The sequence below is a fragment of the Monodelphis domestica genome, chromosome 1 (assembly GCF_027887165.1).
Source record: "Monodelphis domestica isolate mMonDom1 chromosome 1, mMonDom1.pri, whole genome shotgun sequence".
Taxonomy (NCBI): Eukaryota; Metazoa; Chordata; class Mammalia; order Didelphimorphia; family Didelphidae; genus Monodelphis; species Monodelphis domestica.
Window position 1 is genome coordinate 7,682,104 of NC_077227.1, and position 20,734 is coordinate 7,702,837.

Genomic DNA, 20,734 nt, shown 5'->3' on the forward strand with positions numbered 1-20,734 from the left:
CACGGTCACCGTGACAAGGGGCACGAGAGAGCGGCATCAGTGGGTGGTGACAGAGCCAGCCATTAGTCAACGCAGGACAGAGGGGCAGGCAGAGAAGCAACAAGAAAGACAGGAAGATCAGTGGTCAGCGCGAGAGGCCCGGCTGGCCTAGGCGGCACTCCTCCCCAGAATGGCACACGCACAGCGCGGCAGACCACCACCACGACCGCCAGTGGGGACAGCGGCAGCCGCAAGGGCCCGGAGCTCCCCACAGGCTGCCTGGCAGCAGAGGCTGGGATTTCAGACCCTCCAGCGTGTCTATGGACGCAGCCTGAGTCACCTCTAGACACACTCTGAGCAACACGGTTTGAAGGAAAGATCCCTTCCACAGAGATGCCCAGTGCATGGGAAGAGGCCCACTCTAAGGCCCGGGGGGGGTCCTGCTCGGAGGAGACCCCCTGACAAGCCCAAAGAAGGCTCACGAGAGTCTCTCAAGCTAACCCCGCCAAGGCAGATGCCTGGAGAGAGGTGGGGGCCAGAGAGGTGCCATGAAGCACAGGAAATCAGAAACGCGCCCCGTGTGCCCAGGCGCCGGAGGAGCTGGGAGGCCCTCCAGGGCCCCGAGGACTAAGCACAGAAAGAAACGCAGAGCAGCAGCCCCTCCTGGAATCTCCTCGGGAGCCACAAATCCCTTGTAGCGGATTAAGAGGCGGCTTCATTAGCACGGCCCGAAGCCTTCCAAGGCTGGCCCGACAACTTGTTTTACTATTAGAGTCCTGCCCAGCTTTTCCTGGCCCTGTTGTGTTATTTCCCAGGCCCAGGGGCAGGGCCACATCCGACATGGCAAACAGGGCTGATGGTGGGCGCTTAATGGGGTCCATCATCTGCCTGGAAAAGGAGGTTTTCTGAAAGGAATCACGAACCTTCCGGGCAATAATGCTGCCCGGCTTAGCCCGAGTTCCTCCACCTGATCCTGTCTGCTGAGAAAGCATGTCAGTGAAGTCACTGGCGAGTCGTCAAGGAACTCCCCAGAACAGGGTAACAAACAGCGTTAAAAGGCCCCAAATATGGACGCTTTCTAACTTTGGGGAAATGCTCTTTCCAGCTCGCTGCCGGCTCTCCGTGTGGGGCGGACAAAGCCCCGCGGGGCTCCTCGTCGCATTCCCCTCCCTTTTCACCACACACCCTGTGACGTGTCCCCCCGGGCGGCCTTCTCCCCTGAATAGACGGGCCGATGCTAGAGGGGCTGACTTGGGAATGACAGAACAAATGGCTTCTTTCTCTTAATTCTTGAACCCAATGACAAGCTTCCCCGAAAAGCAAAGAACCTCACAGCGGGCCGAGAGGCTTTGAACTTGGGCCTAATCCAACTCCATTCGGTCCTACCTTCCAACCTTCCAAACAGGCCGTGTTCTTGGCCCCACTTTGCGGAGGCAGTAAACGAGGCCAAGAAAAGAGTCAGCAATTAGGCCAGAGTCCTACCTCGCGGGGATGGCGAGCCTCCCAGTGGAAAGTTCTTTCCCTTGCTCCTTAGTTTGTAGAAGATCAGAGTACCAGCGGGCACAAGATTCAAATCACTCAGGTAATTAGGACCAGGTCTGTGCCTGGTAGAAATTCTAAAATCAAGGGCCAGTAATCAGGGATAGATGTTTTCACCAAATCCTGGCCCAATGAACCCTGATCTCTGTGAGCAAAGGCCCTGTGCATGGTACATCCGTCCTATAGGCTGCCATCCCAATGCTTCTCCTCCTGGCCTGAGTGGAAAGGGCAAAGTCCACTGCTGGTGTGCCTTCCACTCCAATTCTCCAGGAAAATAGGCCCAAGTCCTTGTCTCGTGCCCCACAGAATGTATGAAACCTGCTTTCTCCTCCATCGTTACCGGCCCAAAGCTCTCTAAGGATTCCACACTGCCCCGCTGGATCCCCCAAGGGATTTCTAGCCAGAACGAAGGACCCAGTGACTGACGGAGAATGACGGTAAACTGCATCTTAAGGAAAACCTGAACTCGCAGAGGGGAGAATGGAGGGAGGAGCTGGGCGATATCCCGAAGGTTTGGACACAAAGAATGCGTCACGTGCTGAGTGAGGACCTGAATATGTCGTGGCCGGATGAGTCATTTTATTCAGGCACAACTAAACGCTTGTAGGATGTTTTCAATGATTGAATTTCAAAAAATTTCACTTAGACAAAACATTTTGGAAATCATTCATCAACTACGTTGAGATACAACTATGTCTAGGATTAAAGGAATATCACTGAAGTGTTCCACAACATCTCGGGGACACTGTCCCCCATCAATTAAGGGGGGAAGCACAGATATGAGGCGGAAACACTCTGGAGTGCCTACACACGAATGAATGAATGAACGAACGAACGAATGAATGAAAAAGGATTAAGGAAGCCTTTACACGGGGCTAGGCTCTGTCCTAAGCCCTGGGAATTCGAAACAAAAGGCTATGCTATTTATATATAAAGTCACACATTAATTTTTCATAGAAAAACATAGAAAGCACATGAATACGGATAATTCTACTTATTTCACTATCTGATGATTGGCTCTGTAAGACTGTTTTCTGGAGCTAACTTGGAGGACAACACAACAAAGCCCCCTCCCTCAAGTCACCCGGCAGGCACCGTCCTGGCGTCATACTTACGGCTGGAATGGAATGAAATGCTGCTTGTCTTCATCGTCTACTTTCCCACTGATTATATCGGTGACATCCATCACTGCAATATAAAGGGAAAGGGGCAGCCACACATTGATCAGTTTGCTGACTTGGGGGCCCCCCAGTACACTTCAACAAATCTAAGAGAAACATTATGTCCGCCTTAATACACTCGAGTTAGCTGTTTTTCCTGCTGAGACAAACTATTTGAAGGGTGGTAACAGTAACAACAATAACAGCATTAACACAGCACTTGCAGGTTTGCGAGGGGATCGGCAGCGCTACTGACACTTTATAAGAGCCACACTTAGAACTTTAGCTGTAAAAGTCTAAGACTCCACTGAGCCTTATGGGAAGCCTTGAACTCTCTCGCTGATGACCCTTGCAACAAGCCTCCAGAGTAGGGACCAATGGCCTCTGACAGCGTCCGAAGACAATACACCAGCCAGGGCCAGGGACCTTGTTGGGCACGTTGGAGTTAGCTCTACTTCAGGGAATCATTTAAACACGCCTGGGCACTACACAGTTCTGTTTCCCTCAAAATGGCAGCACCACCCACCCTGGTCCATCCTTGGCCACAACTGACCCTCACTAAGACCTATCACAAGTCCTGCTCATGAGCGTAGCTGCACTCCCAGCCTGCATCTCTCATCAGATCCCTGTACAAGGCTGACTCCTCACTGCATCCCCCCCCCCCAGACCAATGACCAACTCAGGGCTAACTGAAGGTCATTCTGGTCCCTACATGAATCATCTCCCTTTGCTGCTCTTCCAGGAATCCTGAATTGACATTTCTCCAGCAACCAGATGAACAATGTGAGATAAATGTAAACGAGGTTAAAAAGAAATGGATTATTTATGGACAGTAAAACGCTTGCTTCTCATCCACTTTACTCAACTAAGAGATGACTCCCTCAAATCAACTCTGATGCAACGAACTACTCAACTGCCATTTCCCCTGAGTTCAGAAATCCCTTGGACACTTCCTAGCTGTGTGACCCTGGAGATGATGAAAGAAAGAGAGAAAAAGAGAGAGAAAAGAGAGAGAGAGAGAGAGAGAGGAGAGAGGGAGAGAGAAAGAGAGAGGAAAGAGAGAGGAAAGAGAGAGTGAGAGAAAGAGAGATGAAAGAGAGAAAGAGAGAGGGGGAGAGAGGGAGAGAGAAAGAGAGAGGAAAGAGAGAAAGAGAGGGGGGAGAGAGGGAGAGAGAAAGAGAGAGAAAGAGAGAAGAAAGAGAGGAAGAGAGGGGGGAGAGGGAGAGATAGAGAGAGAGAGAGAGAGAGAGAGAGAGAGAGAGAGAGAGAGAGAGAGAGAGAAAGAGGGAGAGAGAGAGAGAGAGAGAGAGAGAGAGAGAGGGAGAGAGAGAGGGAGAGGGAGAGGGAGAGGGAGAGGGAGAGGGAGAGGGAGAGGGAGAGGGAGAGGGAGAGGGAGAGGGAGAGGGAGAGGGAGAGAGGACATCTTGTCCTTGAGGAAGAGGACTGAATAATGGCCATACATTTGGCAACAAAATTAGAATACAAGTCCATTGGAGCTGTCTAAAGTTCAAACATCAAGTGACTTGCTCAGGGTCTCACAACCAATCAGTGTCAGAGGCAGAATGCAAACCTTGGTTAACCATTGGGTCATGATGCCTTTTTGTAGTTCTAACAACCTCTCTATGCAAAGGTTAAGGAAGGAATTATTCAGCCTCAAGTCCTAACAGTGCTATCTGCAGAAAATTCTCTGCCCTGGATGTTTTCCAATCCATAATGAAAATTCAGCTCCAGAACATGAGTGAACAGTCATGTCAGTGAGCCTCCCCTAAACTGTAAACACGCATGCACATGCACGCACATGCACATGCACACAGACACCTGAATTCCAGAACTGAGGGGGGGAATGACTTATCTACATTCACTCTGAGCCTGTTTTACCAACTAAATCCTATCCATCACCCTCTCTCTCCATAAACACTATCATGGAAACAGTCCACAAACAAAAGCAAACAATTTCACCTCAAGTCCCTTTGGTGAGGTGCCTTGTCTTCGCTGAATAATTTGCCCTTCCTTCTGTGGCCTCCACACAGTCACCACTCAATCAGTCACTGACACCCGACTCCTCGAACCCTACCACTAACCTGATTTCCCACAGGCTTCTAATATAGGTCAATGTCTTCCCCAGGATGGATGTGATCGACTTTAAAAATCAAATGGATGATTCAGCTTTCAAATATCCCAATCCTGAACCCTAAGTGCCAGGGAGAAGCTTTCAATCATAAAGAAAAGCCTCCAGAGATTTGCTCTTTCTCAAAGAACCCCAAATTGCTCGTTTTCCAGTATGTCATCAGTGGAGAAAGGGGAAAATGGGGGAAAAACTCGTACCTGCAACACCGAAAGGTCGCCGTAAGCCTGAGGTGAGCTTGCGAGTATGGTTGTCACGTAGCTCCATCCGCCCGACCCTGACTATCTGGCAGACGAAGCTAATCTTTTCTCTTTTCAGATCTTTGCTGCCAAGGTCCTGGGAAGAGGAATCTCCGTAAGTCACTCTGGAGAGCCGTCACTCCAGCCCGTTTCAATGGTCAGCTAAGAAGACGGATCTCTGTTCCTTTGCCTTAACTAGTTCTAGCATATAAATAAGTTATCCACACAAAAGTATCGGCAAGAATAATCCCTCCCGACTGGGCAGAGAAGACACAAGGTCAAGAGCCCGGCTCAACATGGATGAGAATCAGGGTCCTTCTGAGAAATGGAATGCAGCCCACGACCCCTAACCCCGACCCCAAATTCTGGACACATTATCGGGGAGGGAGAGCGGACAGCAAGGTCCAATAGCTTAGAATGGAGGATGAATTCTCGTGAAAGGCAAGGATATACTTACAGTGAACACGGCTCGTAAATTATGTAATCTGTCTATGTCTTTGGGTAACCCTGAACTTGACCAACGGACCAGATAGTTCTCACTAGAGAAAAAAAGAAAAGGAAATGAGTATCCATCATTGAATATGGGCTCAAAGCAATGTTTCATAGCAACTCGCTCCTCACAGAGCAACCTGACAGGAGGTGCTGGGCTGCCAAGTGTCCAAACACTGAGGAAGCAGGCCTTTCAATGAAGAATACCAAGGATTTCTGCCATCGGCCAGGCTTTCTCTTGATACGGGGTCTGAAGCACCACCCGCTAGTCATTCCAAACCATACTGAGGAGAAACAGCAACAGGACGCAACTCTAAGAAGCTTCTATTAACATCATTAATAACTTCTTCTTATCATCATCTGTATTACTTTAGATGCCCAGATCAATGAAAACTGGCTAGCATGGACATGATGTAGACTATGTCCTGGGATGGCAGGCTTGAAGGCAAACAAAACTCTCCAGGTTGTTCCTATCGCCATCACCATCATCACCTTCACCATCATCACCATCATCACCATCACATCACCATCACCACTACCACCATCACCATTACCATAATCATCATCATCATCACCATCACCACTACCACCATCACCATTACCATCATCACCATTACCATCATCACCATCATCACCATCATCACCATCACATCATCATCACCACTACCATCATCATCACCATTACCATCATCACATCATCATCACCACTACCATCATCATCACCATTACCATCATCACCATCACATCACCATCACCACTACCATCATCATCATCATCACCATCACATCACCATCACCACTACCATCATCACCATTACCATCATCATCATCATCACCATCACCATCACATCATCATCACCACTACCATTATCATCATCATCACCATCACCATCACATCACCATCACCACTACCATCATCATCACCATCACATCACATCACATCACCATCATCATCACCATCATCACCATCATCACCATCACATCACCATCACCACTACCATCATCATCATCATCACCATCACCATCACATCACCATCACCACTACCATCATCATCATCATCACCATCACCATCACATCATCATCACCACTACCATTATCATCATCATCACCATCACCATCACATCACCATCACCACTACCATCATCATCACCATCACATCACATCACATCACCATCACCATCATCATCACCACTACCATCATCACCATTACCATCATCACCATTACCAGCATCACCATCACCATCGTCACCATCACCATCATCACCATCATCATCATCACCATCATCATCATCACCATCATCGTCACCATCATCATCACCACTACCATTATCATCATCATCACCATCACCATCACATCACCATCACCACTACCATCATCATCACCATCACATCACATCACATCACCATCACCATCATCATCACCACTACCATCATCACCATTACCATCATCACCATTACCATCATCACCATCACCATCGTCACCATCACCATCATCACCATCATCATCATCACCATCATCATCATCACCATCATCGTCACCATCATCATCACCACTACCATCATCACCATTACCATCATCACCATCGTCATCATCATCACCATCATCATCACCACTACCATCATCACCATTACCATCATCACCATCGTCACCATCACCATTATCACCATCACCACTACCATCATCATCATCATCACCATCACCACTACCATCACCATCACCATCACCATCACCATCATCATCACCATCATCATAATCATCATCATCATCATTGCCTCTGTCCTAAATCAAATCCCAGGGGAATGGGTTGAGGTTCATGTTCTCTCATCACCTTGTTCATTACCAGAGGGGCCCCAAAGTCATCCAAACATGGAAGGCAAAAGAACGATAGAAGAGCTAAAGGCAAGAATGAGATGAGAAAGGGCATCTGCTTTGTCTAGAAGGGATTTTAAGTTTGCTGGACTGCAAACAAACTTGTAATGCAAGTTTTCAAAATGCAAAGTTTAAAAAACATGAAAGGACTTTTTGAAAAGCCTGGGAGAGCACCTGCAGGGCACGATGGACAGAATGCTAGAGTCAGAGAGACTCGGGTCCAAATTCTGCCTCAGATCCATGCTGGCTGTGTGATCTAGGCAAGTCAATTAATTTCTCCAAACCTCAGTTTCCTCATCTGTAAAAGGAGAGGAAGGGCCTTGAGGGCCTCTACCGTCCCTTCCACCTATAAGCCTATAACCCTATGAACGGTTAAACAGAGCTTTGTTCAGACATTTTTTAGTAGCATCCAACTCTTCATGCACCCATTTTCCTGGCAAAGATACTGGAGTCATCTGTCATTTCCTTCTCCAGCTCATTTTATAGGTGAGAAAGCTTGGGTAATCAAGGCAGTGACCTGCCCAGGGTCATGCAGCTGGTATCTACGGCCACACTGGAACTCGGGTCCCCTTGACTCCAAGCCTGGCAAATTATCTACTGTGTCACCTCTCTGCCCCAAACGCCTTCCCGATAACAGCCCTTTGGTAGCACCCCTATTACTGCAGATGAAAACAAGGAGGCACACAAAGGGATACGTGCTTTGCTGAGGGTCACAGGCCAGGGATGAGCAGTTTTCCGTGGATTCCAAGGCTAAGTGCTCTTCACTATACCGCCCAGCCTTCCCTGAGAAAAAGCTTTGGGCTGACTGAAGCGTACGCCCAGGCTCAAGTCACCTTCTAGGAGTGGGACATTCGCTCCCCCTTAGCTGCAGGTGCCCCCGGAGGCTAGGAGAGTGCCGGGGCACTCATTAAGCCCCGACGGCCATGCCACAGAGCTCTCTGGACGGGTCCCGGCTCTCGAGAAGCCAGCCTCACGGGGGCTCTCCGGCGCCTCCAAGATGGCGGCCAGCGATGGCGACCCACCTGATGAACTTGGATTCCACCGGATCGTAGAGAGACATGAGCACCTCGGCGTCTTCTCCGATCTTACAGACCACGTTCTTCAGATTGACCAATAAGGCGAAGGAGGGCGTAGCGGCAAACTTGGCCTGTCGGTTAATGTCGATGTTCTGCCTTTGAGACTGCCGGCGAGAAGGGAAGGAGAAGAGTCAGGCAAGCGCCCAAAGTGACATCCGGACAAGAAGGCCCAACACTTCCCTCTGATGCTGAAGCAGCTTCTAAAGAGCACACATCCCACAAAGAGATGCGCGTGGACTCCACGGCTCCTTCTCAAAAGCCTGCCACGGGCACACGAGGCACCAGGAAGCTCAGTGGCCAGAGCTCCGCCCTACTCCTGAACACCAGAGTTCGAATCCTGCCTCACACACTTATTAACTCTGGAAAGCTGGGCCTCAATCTACTCTACAGAACGAGGGATCCAGCCTCAATGACCAGTAAGGGTCTGCTAGAACTACATCGACGATGAGGCATTGTTTTGGGGGGATACGAAGGAGCAGAAGCAGAGTATGCTCCCCTTTGGGGGAGGGCTGGGAGTCTAAAGTGAAGAAGCCTCGAGTGCAGACAGTCCCTGCACCGCTGCCTCAGAGGACCAGCTCAATGGCGGCTCATAATGTCAGGACTCCTGGGCACGGTCCGTGGTCCTCCAGCTAGCTTGGGTTGGGTGCTCCGGACTCCAAGGCCATCCCTCGCTCCACTCCCCTCGCCGCTTCCCCGAGCATCCTGACCTCCCCCCCCCAGCAGTGACCCCAGGCCAGAGCCCCCCCTTCCATGCCTGCTTCTGGCTCGCCTTTCCAGAAGCCAGAGAGAAGCCTCCATCGGGACGCACTCCACAAAGGTTTTTCTTTGGCCCCCGGGGGCTCCGTGGCCCGGCCCCAAGGAAGCCCCGAGGGCTCACTCACCTTCTCTTCTCTCAACCTCTCCTCGACCTGCTTGGAGGCGACTTCGTGAGCCCGGAAGAGGCTGATGGTGCTCGTCTGCTCTGGGTCTAAGATGTTCCCGTCTTCATCGCGGACCACCAGGTCCAAATCGAGAACTCTGGAAGGAGAAGAATCTCAGGTGAAAAGCGGAGCGGCGGCCCAGTAAGCTTCTGCTCTGGAACCGGCCGTGGGCAATCCGCCAGGCGCCACGGAGGCAGGACTCGTTTCTCTGAATCGTTCGTCACTGCCTCCCTTCTTAAGAGACCCAACTTCAAGGCCGGTCCCATTTTTTAAACCATCACCTTTCATCTCAGAATGGGTCCGAGGCAGAACAGCCAGGGCTGGGCCACGGAGGGGCGAGTGACTTGCCCAGGGTCACCCCGCTGGGAAGCGTCTCAGGTCACCGTGGAGCTGAGCCCCTCTAGGCCGAGCCACCTCGCTGCCTCCTCCGACTATTTCAGGAAAAATGTCAAGACCGCCAGTCCTTTGATCCAGCCATAGCACCCCCAAAGGAACCCCCTGTCAGCTACCCAATAGCGAGCCGTTCGGCCTCTGCTCAGAAGCCTCCAAGGGGGAAGGCACCCTGTCTGGGCCGCCGGGCGGTCCCCTTTGGGAGGCTCTCAGGCGGGCGGAGGAGAGGCTTCCCGGCCCCAAAGTGCTCTCCCTGCTCCTGGTTCCCCCCAAGGACTGGGCGGAAGCAGGCTGGTCCCTTCTGCCCAGACCAGCCCCTCCAAGCCGCGAACATGGTTCTCGAGTCCCCGCCAGCCTCCCTTCTCCAGCTTAAACGTGCCCTGAATTAGCCGGAAGGCCCCTCGCCGTCTCCGTGGTCCTCCTTGGGTCCCTCTCCAGCTTCGGGCCTCAGAGCGGAACTCAAGAGTCCAGACGGACTCCGAGAAGGGGAGAGCACGGTGGGGTCACCGCTTCCCCATCCATGGAAGCTCTGTCCCTTTGATCACATAGCCCCCGATCACGTTTGCCTTTACAGCGGCTACATCATCCTACGGGCCCCTGTCTGAAGCCAAAAGAGGCCTCCCCGAGGGCAGCCCCCTCATTTTACAGATGGGGAAACTGAGGCCCAAGCACGGTGGCAGAACCAAGGTCTCCGGACTCCAACTTGGGCTCAGGCTACCTCCCAGGGCCCGTCGGGGTCCAGGAACACTAGGATTGCACCCCATAAGCCAAACAGCACAAGCCTGTGGAAGAAAGTAACAACGAAGGACGTGAGGACTCGGGCCAAGCGCATGGCTGCCCGGGTAGCCGGAGGGGACAGTCTCCATGTTCAGGGAGACGGAACGTGGGGGCTGCTTCTGCTCGGCCGCATTTCGTTGTCACGACTCAGGGCTCTGGTGGAGGGTCCCGGGAAGGGCCCAACACGAAGCCCGCCGAACCAGGAAGGAGGGGAAGGGGTAGGACGGACAGGCTAGACGTCAGGGCTGCGGCCGCAGCTCTCCGGAGTTTCGGGCCCTGCGCGGGGAGAACTCGCCGTTTTAGACAGTAAAACTGCTCTGGCCAGGCGCGGGACTGGGGGCTCCGTGCGCTCGCGACGCCGCGTTAGGCTGGCAACAGAAGCCCACAGCACAGGCGTGCCCGGCCCCACACACCTGTTCCCATAGTCGATCTTCGCAGTGACCTTCTTCTTGAGCTCCTTCAGCTCGTCCTGCGGCAAAGTTCCCGAAAGGATCTGGGAGCGCCACTCGATGAGATCGTAGATCATGTGCCGGACGCTGCGGAACATCTCCCTGTTGTCTAGCTGTCGGGAGAAGCAGAGAGCGGAGTGAGCCTTTCAGCCGGCGCGACAGAAGGACCAGGGCGTGGTGGTCGGCTCCTCCGGGTACCGCCTGGCGTGCGCTTTGGCACACCCTTTACGGTTACCACTCCGAGCCAGGAGGCAGCGCTTCAAAAGGAAAACCGGACCTCAACGCTGGGATAAACATCCCGGCCCAAGCGCCCTCCGACAGCCCACGAGATCCACCCATAAGCCAAGCATCTGGCTCCACCGCCACGCTCCCCACTGCTCATGGAGACCCCAAAAGGTTCTCAACTGGGGCATTTCATGAAGGCGAATGAGCGCGAGTCCTCCTTACGGGCTCCTCCGTGGGGTCCCCGTGCCGCGTGCTGAGGGTACAAAGCCGGAAGACAAAGGGGCCCAACCCCCAAGAAAGCTACGCTTGGTTCGAAGGCAAGAAACATTTCCAACACATGGTGGGATGGGCAAGCGCCGCCTCTCTAGAAATCTCCAAGCACAGACCGAATGATGATGTTTTCTTTTCTTGCTTGGGTACAATTCAGACTAGTTCACTGGACCCTGGGCTCCCCTCCCACCACGCTTCTCGGTCTTTCTCCCAGCCCCAATGCACTTTTTCTCAAACAACTCAGCTGCCATCATATCATGTGATCAGGGTTCATTTCCCATCACCAGGACCGACCTTCCCAGGCTTTTTTAGATATTTCCTTTTCCCAGTGACATAGAATAACAATTCCCACACATCCTTTCCAAAATTATATGGTCCGAATTGTCTCCCTCCCCTTCCTTTCCCTGGAGACTGTAAAAATGGAGATTTGAACCCCGGATTTCAATTCCCAGAAGTCCTTGGTAGTTCCCAGAATTCCCTAAAATCTCACCCTGAGTCCTCACCTGAGTGTGAGAACACAATTTGTATTTAAACTCACTCCGCCTACTTGAGCCTCTCTCTCGGCGTCCGCTTCTAGGCACATGCAGCTCTCTACCTAGCAGGCAAGATGTAGGTTGCACGTGCTTCCTTATTTTTTATTTTCTTTATTTCTTAATCTTTAATAAACCTCATAAAAATATATATTTAAAGCAGAGAAACTAACTTTAATTGTAACAGTTTTGGCGAACCACATGGGTTGTGACAAAATACCCTCAATCTTCTTAAATTTCCTAAATCTTTACTAAGTTCAGCTTTTAATAGCTAGTGCCTAGATTTTTTTAAGCCAAGTTCCTTCAAGAATTTTCAGAAAAGCCTCTTGATCTCCTACAATCCGGACACGTTTGATTCAAATCATTCCTGCTCTGGCTGCTGCTCCTGGTCTTTCTCTCCCTCACCTGGCCCAGCTGATTCCCACACCTCTGGCCTCTGACCCAGATAGCTCATCATCCCAGGCCCAGCCCCAGGACCAAGGCTGCTGGTAGTAGACCCAGTTTCTTCAGGATCAAAAACCAGCTGGTAAAAAACGGAGGTGATTTTTCTTTAGGCTACAATTAGCCTCCATGTGGCAAGGGGCAGGGGATAGCAGAGGGGGAGAAAGAGAAGAAGGAAGAGACTTTTCCAAACAGGAACTTATAATCATGGATTTAAGAGGATATCTTTCGACTAAACTGATACTTTTATTTATTTCACCTGAGGGTCAGGGAAAAAAATTCAACTCCCTGCAATTCTTTAGAAAACTTTGAGATTCCAAAAACCCACCCTCACTATGGGAAGGCAGCTCAGTGGCTTAGAGGATTGAGAGCCATGCCTAGAGACGGGAGGTCCTGGGTTGAAATCTGGCCTCAGACACTTCCTGGCAGTGTGGCCCTGGGCAGGTCATTTAACCCCCATTGCCTAGCCCTTACCACTCTTCTGCCTTCTGACAATAGGCATCTAAATGGATAAAAAACCCAAGGAATTTTAAATAGACTGGGGGTTATATTTTTAAGGCATTTCAGACTCCAATGTTTTATAAAAATCTCTGTATTCAATTGCATTTTGCTGATTGTTTTGTTTAAGGTTTAACTTTGTGATTTTAAGTTCATATAGTACTGCATTCAATACTATTCTGTTACACTGAATCATTTTAATGTACTGGGTTTTAACTACTGTTAAATTCTGTTGCTTTTCCCCTATAACCATACTGAACAAACATTATTGAGTAGGCCCATATAAAAATAGCTTTTCTATCTTTAACTTTGTAAATTGTCACATAGAGGATAGATGGACTCCATCAGAAAATTGCTACAACAACCTTTGGAAAATTTAATGAACTAAATAGCTCAAATTGATTTTTAGGGTTCTTTAGACAAAATTTTTAGAATTTTTCTTAACAATCTCTGGTCATTTTGCCTGCCCCTAACAGAAGTAAGGCCCATTTTAGTAGCTGAAGTGAAATACAATTATAATCGCAACTCCCGCATTTATAAAAATGTGAATGGAAGCTGGGAAGTTAATCCCAAGGCATGTACCCCTAGAAGCCTCCAAAAAAAAAAAAAGGAGCATCTCTCATTTATAATACTTCAGCTCACTTTACCATTTCACCAAAATGATATCTAGAATTCTTGATGATGTTCAAAACCAAAAATAAGTTTTACTTTGTTTAAAAATATGTTTACCAAGGTTGAAAGATTTGCTACGTTTGTAAAAATTGTGACAAATATTCATCAGTTCACAGGCTTTTAAAAATACCATACAGCAACTTATGTGAAATATGATAGTGGTTTGCTTGCTATTGTAATTAACTGAGCTATTGAGAATTTGGGGGATATTGATTCCTATATATTTGTACTACTGTTCTTTTTTTAAAAAATGTTACCTTGTGAAATTCATTTGCTTGTACTCACAGTGGATCATGGCCAGATATGAAGAGGAAATGGATCCCATTTTTGGTGAGAAAGCCTTGTATTCTATATTTTCTTAGCTGACACAGTGTGTCAATGATTATAGGCTATATTTTTGAATTTTTAAAACATTTTTATTATATTTTTCTTGCATGTGCAATAAACTATTTCAGTATTTTTTCTCTCCTTTTTATATTTGAAGCACATGTCACCAGTATTAAGATTTTCTTTAACTTTTTGATTTTGCAGTAATATAAGTTTAAAATATATTTGATGTAATGTCAATACAAACCCCAAAAGCTTGAGACTGTAAAAATGATGCCACTAATTGTTTAAGAAAATTATAGGACTTTACTTAATAATTCTGTCTGATTCCAGGACAAGATATACAAAAGAGCCATTGCACAGGGCCAAAGATAAACCAAACCAGGATGGATTAATGTACTTCTAAGTCAATACAAAGGACTTGAACCTAGTGTGAAGACAACGTTGTGACACTTAACATACATTAAGATGTAGGCCTTCCTTGTATCCACACTCACTCTGAAAATACTTACAGACGAGTATCCCAAACTTGGCTCCTTACCTGGATCCTATAATCGAGTCCCTTTTCTGTCTTTCATAGTGTGGCAAGCTTTCTGTAGTCCTGGCTATTGATTGGGTAAATGCTTACTTGGATCATTTTAATTGGGCCCTGATTCAAGGACCCGTTATAGATTTACTTTTCCTTTACTTGGAATTTTTACACATAAGTCTTTGATAGTCTATATTTTCATCCAGAAATTTTCTTTCGTATTTGTATTTTTCTGATGTCTTTTTAAAATTTCTCTTGCCAATTAATTCATATACCTCATAACTCAGCCATGTATCCCTAAGTGATCCCTGCGTTTTTCAATCACCCTCTTAACGGGGGAATGTAAAAATATTATTATTTTAAATTGCAAAATTTAAATTCCTTTTGAGAAGAATTTTAGGATAAGAAACATGCTACCTCTCCGAATCCCGAAACTGAACTGTTTGGAGAAGACACCATGAAGATGCCTCCAGACCACAAGCTGCACGAGAAGATCAAGAATGAACTTTGGGTGTGGTTGATTGAACATTTACTTGTATGTATACTCTTATGCCAAAGGGGACTGCCCCCTAACTGGCTTTTAGTCAATGCGTCCAGCAATTATTGGTTTTGTTCTTTTTTTACTCTTATCCTCAAATTGTTGTAATCTTTAAGTTGATTATGTTTTCATAATCCTTTTGGGGAAACTTTTCCCAATAGGATCACATGGAGAAATGTAAAAATGGAGATTTGAACCCCGGATTTCAATTCCCAGAAGTCCTTGGTAGTTCCCAGAATTCCCTAAAATCTCACCCTGAGTCCTCACCTGAGTGTGAGAACACAATTTGTATTTAAACTCACTCCGCCTACTTCAGCCACTCTCTCGGCTTCCACTTCTAGGCACACGTGGCTCTCTACCTAGCAGGCAAGATGTAGGTTGCACGTGCTTCCTTATTTTTTATTTTCTTTATTTCTTAATCTTTAATAAACCTCATAAAAATATATACTTAAAGCAGAGAAACTAATTTTAATTGTAACAAGATGATCAACATTTTGATATGGGTGCAACATGTGTTATCATGCAAAGCCCACTTCCCTGTTGGTCATTGTTGTAGGGGAATCCTGCTATGAAAGGGAAAGCCCCAAAGAGAAACACGAATAAAGCAAAGTGGAAAGCGGCTCGCTTCGACCTGCACGGCAGCTCCACAGCGCCTCTCTGGAGGTGGAGAGCAGCCTCCGGCCCAAGTCCCTCAGCGGTCTTTCCCAGGTCTCCTTCTACACTATTGCTGTTCCTGCAGACCGGCTCTTACTGGCTCTGCTTATTTCACTTGGCATCCGTTCAGGCCGGCCTTGGCAGCTTTCGCTGCAATCATGACCTTTTCTTAGAGCGCAGCCGTATCCCAGCAGCCTCGCAGCCTCCATTTGGTCAGACATCCTCTAATGGATGGACGTCCCCTCGGGGCCTTCCCAGTCTTGCCATCATTCTGACTTATTCTGATAGGAGAAGCTCAAACCTCGGCATCACGGGGGTGTCCAGAAAACGCCAGGCTGCGGCGGGTTTCTCTTCGGCCTCTAACCTTTTCCCAGCCTCCCAGAAGCTCTTCGAGCATCTCCTCTCCACCCTGTGAATGGCACGTGCTGGCTTTGCCAGTCATACAAGCACACGCTTGTCCCAAACAGAGCCTCAGAGACCTGAATGAAGACAACCACGGCCTCTCGAGGGAGATTTTCCTTTAAAGAAGCTGCGGGATGTGTTAGCAATTAGATCAAATGTGGAGGCCTTGCCTGCACGCACGGTTCTGAGCACTCCTTAGGCCAGAACGCTCCCTCCGCTACGGCTAGCTCTGTCGGCAGAACTGGACTTACCACATAAAGCTGCTGCCATATTATCGACCATTCCCTCAGGGTGGTGGTCACTTCTTGGATCAGGGGAAGCTCGCTGGGGATGACCGTTTCATGTTGCCTGAAAATGGAATCACATAAGTGAGGAAAGCAAACGTCCTCTGGACATCGGAACAGCTACCGCTTGTGTCCCGCCATGCTCGGGCTCGGCTGTGGCACCCCAGAATGAAGCCAGTGGAGGCCGCCTTATAAATGGTGGCGATCGCTATCCAGCAGCACCCGTGCATAGAGGACCGGAGGCCCTGCACGTTACCAATTCCCTTCTCATCTCCCACACAAGAAACCAGAGGCCCAAAGTCCAGGCACTTGCCCAGGGCCAGAGGCGAGGCTCTTCCAGACTCTTATTGCGGGGCTCCCCCCCCCCCACTCCTTTAAGGTCAGCCATGCTGGCAGGAACGTCCAGGAACACCACATCATCCCCCTTCCGGCCGCTGGAGCAGTCGGAGAGCCTCGTGCTCTCTATGGCTTCCTGGAGTCAGACCCAGGCCAGCCTCCTCGAACGTTCCGAAGCCTCCTGAAGGCTCGGCCGGCCAAGCCCAAGCAGGCCATACAGAAAGCGCCAGAGTCTTCTACAGACTGGCCCGAAGCTCCAAGTGTAAACCTTAAAATTTCACAGACTTATGAATGTTAAAAATTTTACTCCACATTGAGGAATCCTCCAATTCCCTACTTGAAATAATTCCCTACCAGAGAGTGAGAACTCTACTTGAATGTGAAAACCCCTTGCTATGGGAGGATCTCTACCCCATCCCTACTTGGGACTGCTTTAGGGGAGAAAACTCCTTGCTATGGGAGGACCTCAATTCCACCCATACTTAAGACTGCTTTAGGGCAGAAAACTCCTTGCTAAACAATGAAAATACTTGAAAACCATACTTATAAAGGAAAGGAGTTCTTTGAGCCATGCCTGTTTTTGGAATTGATACAATGGGATGCTAAGTGCCTATAAAGGTGGGGCAACTTGTAAACTACTTAGACCTAAAAGGTGAAAACTTACTCAGAGGTTTTCTCTTAATGAAATTAGTCGACACAGCAGCATTTTTTTTCTAACTTACTAAAGAGATTAATCTACTCAGCTGTGAATTCAAAATGGGCTGTCTTTTGGAAAACATCTACAGTGATTGGTAGATGGAAGAACTTAGGGGAGGTGATATAGGAAATTTTGCCCTTAAAAATAAGAGCTCAGAAAAGAGCTGGAGGTCATTCTGAAACATTCAGATTGAGGAAGGACTGATTCTGAAACATTCAGATGGAGGAGGGAGCTGGTGAAGTCAGCTGAGATGGAGCTGGCCTGGTGTCACTAGAATCCTTGCTTAGGCAGACCTTGTGGTGAGTGTTAAAAGACTGACTGACTGATCTCTCTCTCTTAAGACTCAGGTCTAGGCCATGTTGGCTTAAGGCCCTTCATACTTATTTCCTTTTCTCTCTTTCTCTCTTTTCTTTAATTCCACATTTGTATTAATTAAAATCTCTATAAAACCCAGTTGACTTGGGTATTTGAATAATTGGGAATATATTCCCTGGCGACCACCTTATATTTGATTTAAAACCCAAGACACTGTAGTGAAACATATTTCTGCGGTCAAACTTACTCACCCTCTCTTATATCTATCACAATTTATATCTTCCACCATTTTAACTCACTACAGTTTAAGACCTCAAACATTTTAAATCTTACACAAGCTCGGGCTCGAAGCCGCTTGAGGGCACTGTGGTGAGAAAAGAAGGAGCCGCTGCTGCAAGGCGGCCGCAGGAAGGTCCCAGAACGCTAGCAGGGTCGGAGCTGCTCTTCCTCGGGGCAGCGAGGCGAGCTCCTTGGCGGGGCTCGGGCATGGGGCGAGTCTTCCCCTCGTGACTGTATCCCGTGTCCTGGCTGCTTCCTGGGTCCCTGCGAGGGCCTCAGGGGCTCAGGACAGGAAGGTGGGGCAGGGATCGCCCCACTGGCAGAGCAACAGCGGGCGAAGCTCGCCTCTCTGGACAGGCTGCCTCGTGCCACGACTCCTTCATCCCCTCCGAGCCCCTCACGACCCTGCTAATATTGATAACTCCAAGGAGGTCTCACTCACCCTTTTCCTTCGACTATCGCCTCCTTCAGGTGAATGTACGAAGCAGGAAATATGCCCTTGGAGAGAGAAGAGAACAATGAGCGTGAAGGCCAAACACGCCCGTCCGACGGACAACTTGGCGCCCACCAGGCAAACATCGCCAGTCACTGCACCGGACGCTCTGCTCGTTGGCTGCACCTATAATGGTTGAGTCTATTCGAACTTGGACAAGACGGGGGCTATTTGGATCCCCATTTCATAAGAGAGAAAGCCGGGGCTCACGGAGGCTAAACAACGGCCCAACACCCCGAAGTGAAGGCGTGTCAGAGGAAAGACCTCCAGGCAGGCCCCCCAGTCCCAGTTCCAAGGCCCCTTCCACTAGCTCACACTCCTGGGTTGGTCAGAAGACGTGAGTCCAGGGAAAGAAAACGTAAAACTGAAAGCTGGAAAGGAATTTGAACCCAAAAAGGAATAAGAACGATTTCAATCAAAAGGAAGACTTTTTCTCTCCTTTTCAATCTCTGTGACAAGGGCTAGACGGGGAAGACACACCTATGTGAGACTACGAAGGTGATGCTAAAAAAGGGAGCCATAAAATACTTTAAAATAAAGTCAATTAAACGTTTTCAACAATTCAAAGAAGAAAACGATGTGCACAAGCCATAATGAGGTCACGGAGGCCTTACATTAAAGGGCTTCGGGGGCACCTCTGTGACAGGCCAGCTTCTGCCTTAAAAACAACTCTGGGGGCCAGGGAGGAATCCCCAGCACGTGTTCTCTTCAGCCGAGCGCCAGCAGAAATAGAGAAAGGTGAAGGCCGTCCCCATCCCCCACCCTTTGCGTGGGAAAAGATGGGCTTCTCGGGGCTTAGAAAAGCTGCCCGGAGACACGGAATGAATTACAATCCGGGCTCCCTTTCAGAACTAGCCAAGTGAATCCCACAGAATAGGCCTGGCGGAGGGCCGGACGGGTCAGACCAGTTCTCAAGAGCAGGAACCAGGATGTGGCTCCACTTCAGAAGAGCTCTGCCCAGTGAGCCCTCCCAGGCCCAGGCAGCACGGGCAAGCGCCCAAGGGGCAAGGGGATCCGCTCTCGGCCTCCCTTGGCTCATCCTATGGGACTCGAAGGCGACACCTCTCGGCCCCGGGCCCAGATGCCCAAAGGCTGCAGCAGGTGTCTGGCCAGGACCAATAGGGCGGAGGGTGGCGATGGAAGACTCCTCCCTCCTGCCCTGGGTAGCGTGTGTGATGGAGCAGGGCCACGTCACAGCACGGCTCCCCAGCTATCAAATGGGGCAATGAGGCCGGCACGACCGACCTCGCTGGACTCCTAGAAGGAGATTCAGGGTTGGGAAAGGCCCGAGCAAGTGGCTGGGTCACTCTGGGCCCGCGAACAAGTCTTTGCCTTTCCTCCAGCGGCGGCTGCCTGCTTGCTGCAATGGGCTTCCCTCATACACGGCTCTCTGCAGGGGCCCGTGAGCCGTCTCCCGGCCCCCAGAGAGGGAGAGCGACGCCCAGAGCGGCCGCCAGCAAAGGGTGCAAACCAAAGCCCCGGCAGCAGGGAGGCAGCAAGCATGGACAGCCGGGCCAGCTGAAGAGGCCGAAAACAAGCGTTTGGGAGCCCCAATGGAAAATCACAGAGAAGTTCCTAGACAGTCAAAGACCTGGAAGAAGAGGAAGGCCGGGGAGGCCCAGGGGCCAAGGCGGGAAGGCTCCCGTCCCTCCTGGAGAGGCTGGATGCCTCCAATGCTGGCCGGGCCGGAGCCACGGGGCACCGCGGCTAGGAGGAAAAGGGCGCTTTCAAGCTTTCAAGCAATGCGGGGGGGGGGGGGGGGGGGGGGCCAGCGAGAGGCTCGGCCCGGCCCCGGAGGACCTGCGTTCCATGGGGCCTCGACCCTTCCTGTGGGCAAGTCCCTTCACCGCCATGGCCCAGCCTTGGAACGGGACACAGTACGGACGCTAAGATGGAAGGTCGGGTTTAAACAACAACGTGGCCCAGCGCCTGGCCCCAAGGAAAAGGGGCCGAGTGCCTGCGGCTATTAGTGTCCCCCCCCCCATGCGGAAGGGTTTAAAAAACGGGCAGAAGCAGCAGAGGGGAAATCAAGGAAGGCGGCGTCTGCTCAGCAGGATGAGAGCCAAGTGCCACCCCTGGGCAGCGGGGCGCATCGGGCAAGGGTGGCCAGCGGCACCGGCCCAAGAAGGGGCAAACGCCCACCCCGCCTGGCCGGCCGAGCCCAGGCCCTGGGGGCCAGTCACCATTCACAGCGAATCCGGCCAGCTGTCAGCCAGCCTTTCGCAGGTCAG

The 20,734-nt window shown here is 50.0% G+C and overlaps 1 protein-coding gene across 1 annotated transcript in view; it reads right to left on the bottom strand.

Moving 5' to 3' along the window:
• Positions 1-20,734, bottom strand: part of LOC103102080 (dedicator of cytokinesis protein 1-like) — a 138,445-nt gene that overhangs the window by 78,728 nt on the left and 38,983 nt on the right. The window contains exons 4-11 of the mRNA XM_056815042.1: positions 18,453-18,508; positions 16,351-16,447; positions 10,978-11,126; positions 9,359-9,494; positions 8,424-8,581; positions 5,500-5,581; positions 5,004-5,139; positions 2,634-2,706 (exon numbers count right to left, since the gene is read on the bottom strand). Of these exons, the coding sequence (XP_056671020.1) occupies positions 2,634-2,706; positions 5,004-5,139; positions 5,500-5,581; positions 8,424-8,581; positions 9,359-9,494; positions 10,978-11,126; positions 16,351-16,447; positions 18,453-18,508 (887 nt within the window). The remainder of the gene's footprint in view (positions 1-2,633; positions 2,707-5,003; positions 5,140-5,499; positions 5,582-8,423; positions 8,582-9,358; positions 9,495-10,977; positions 11,127-16,350; positions 16,448-18,452; positions 18,509-20,734) is intronic.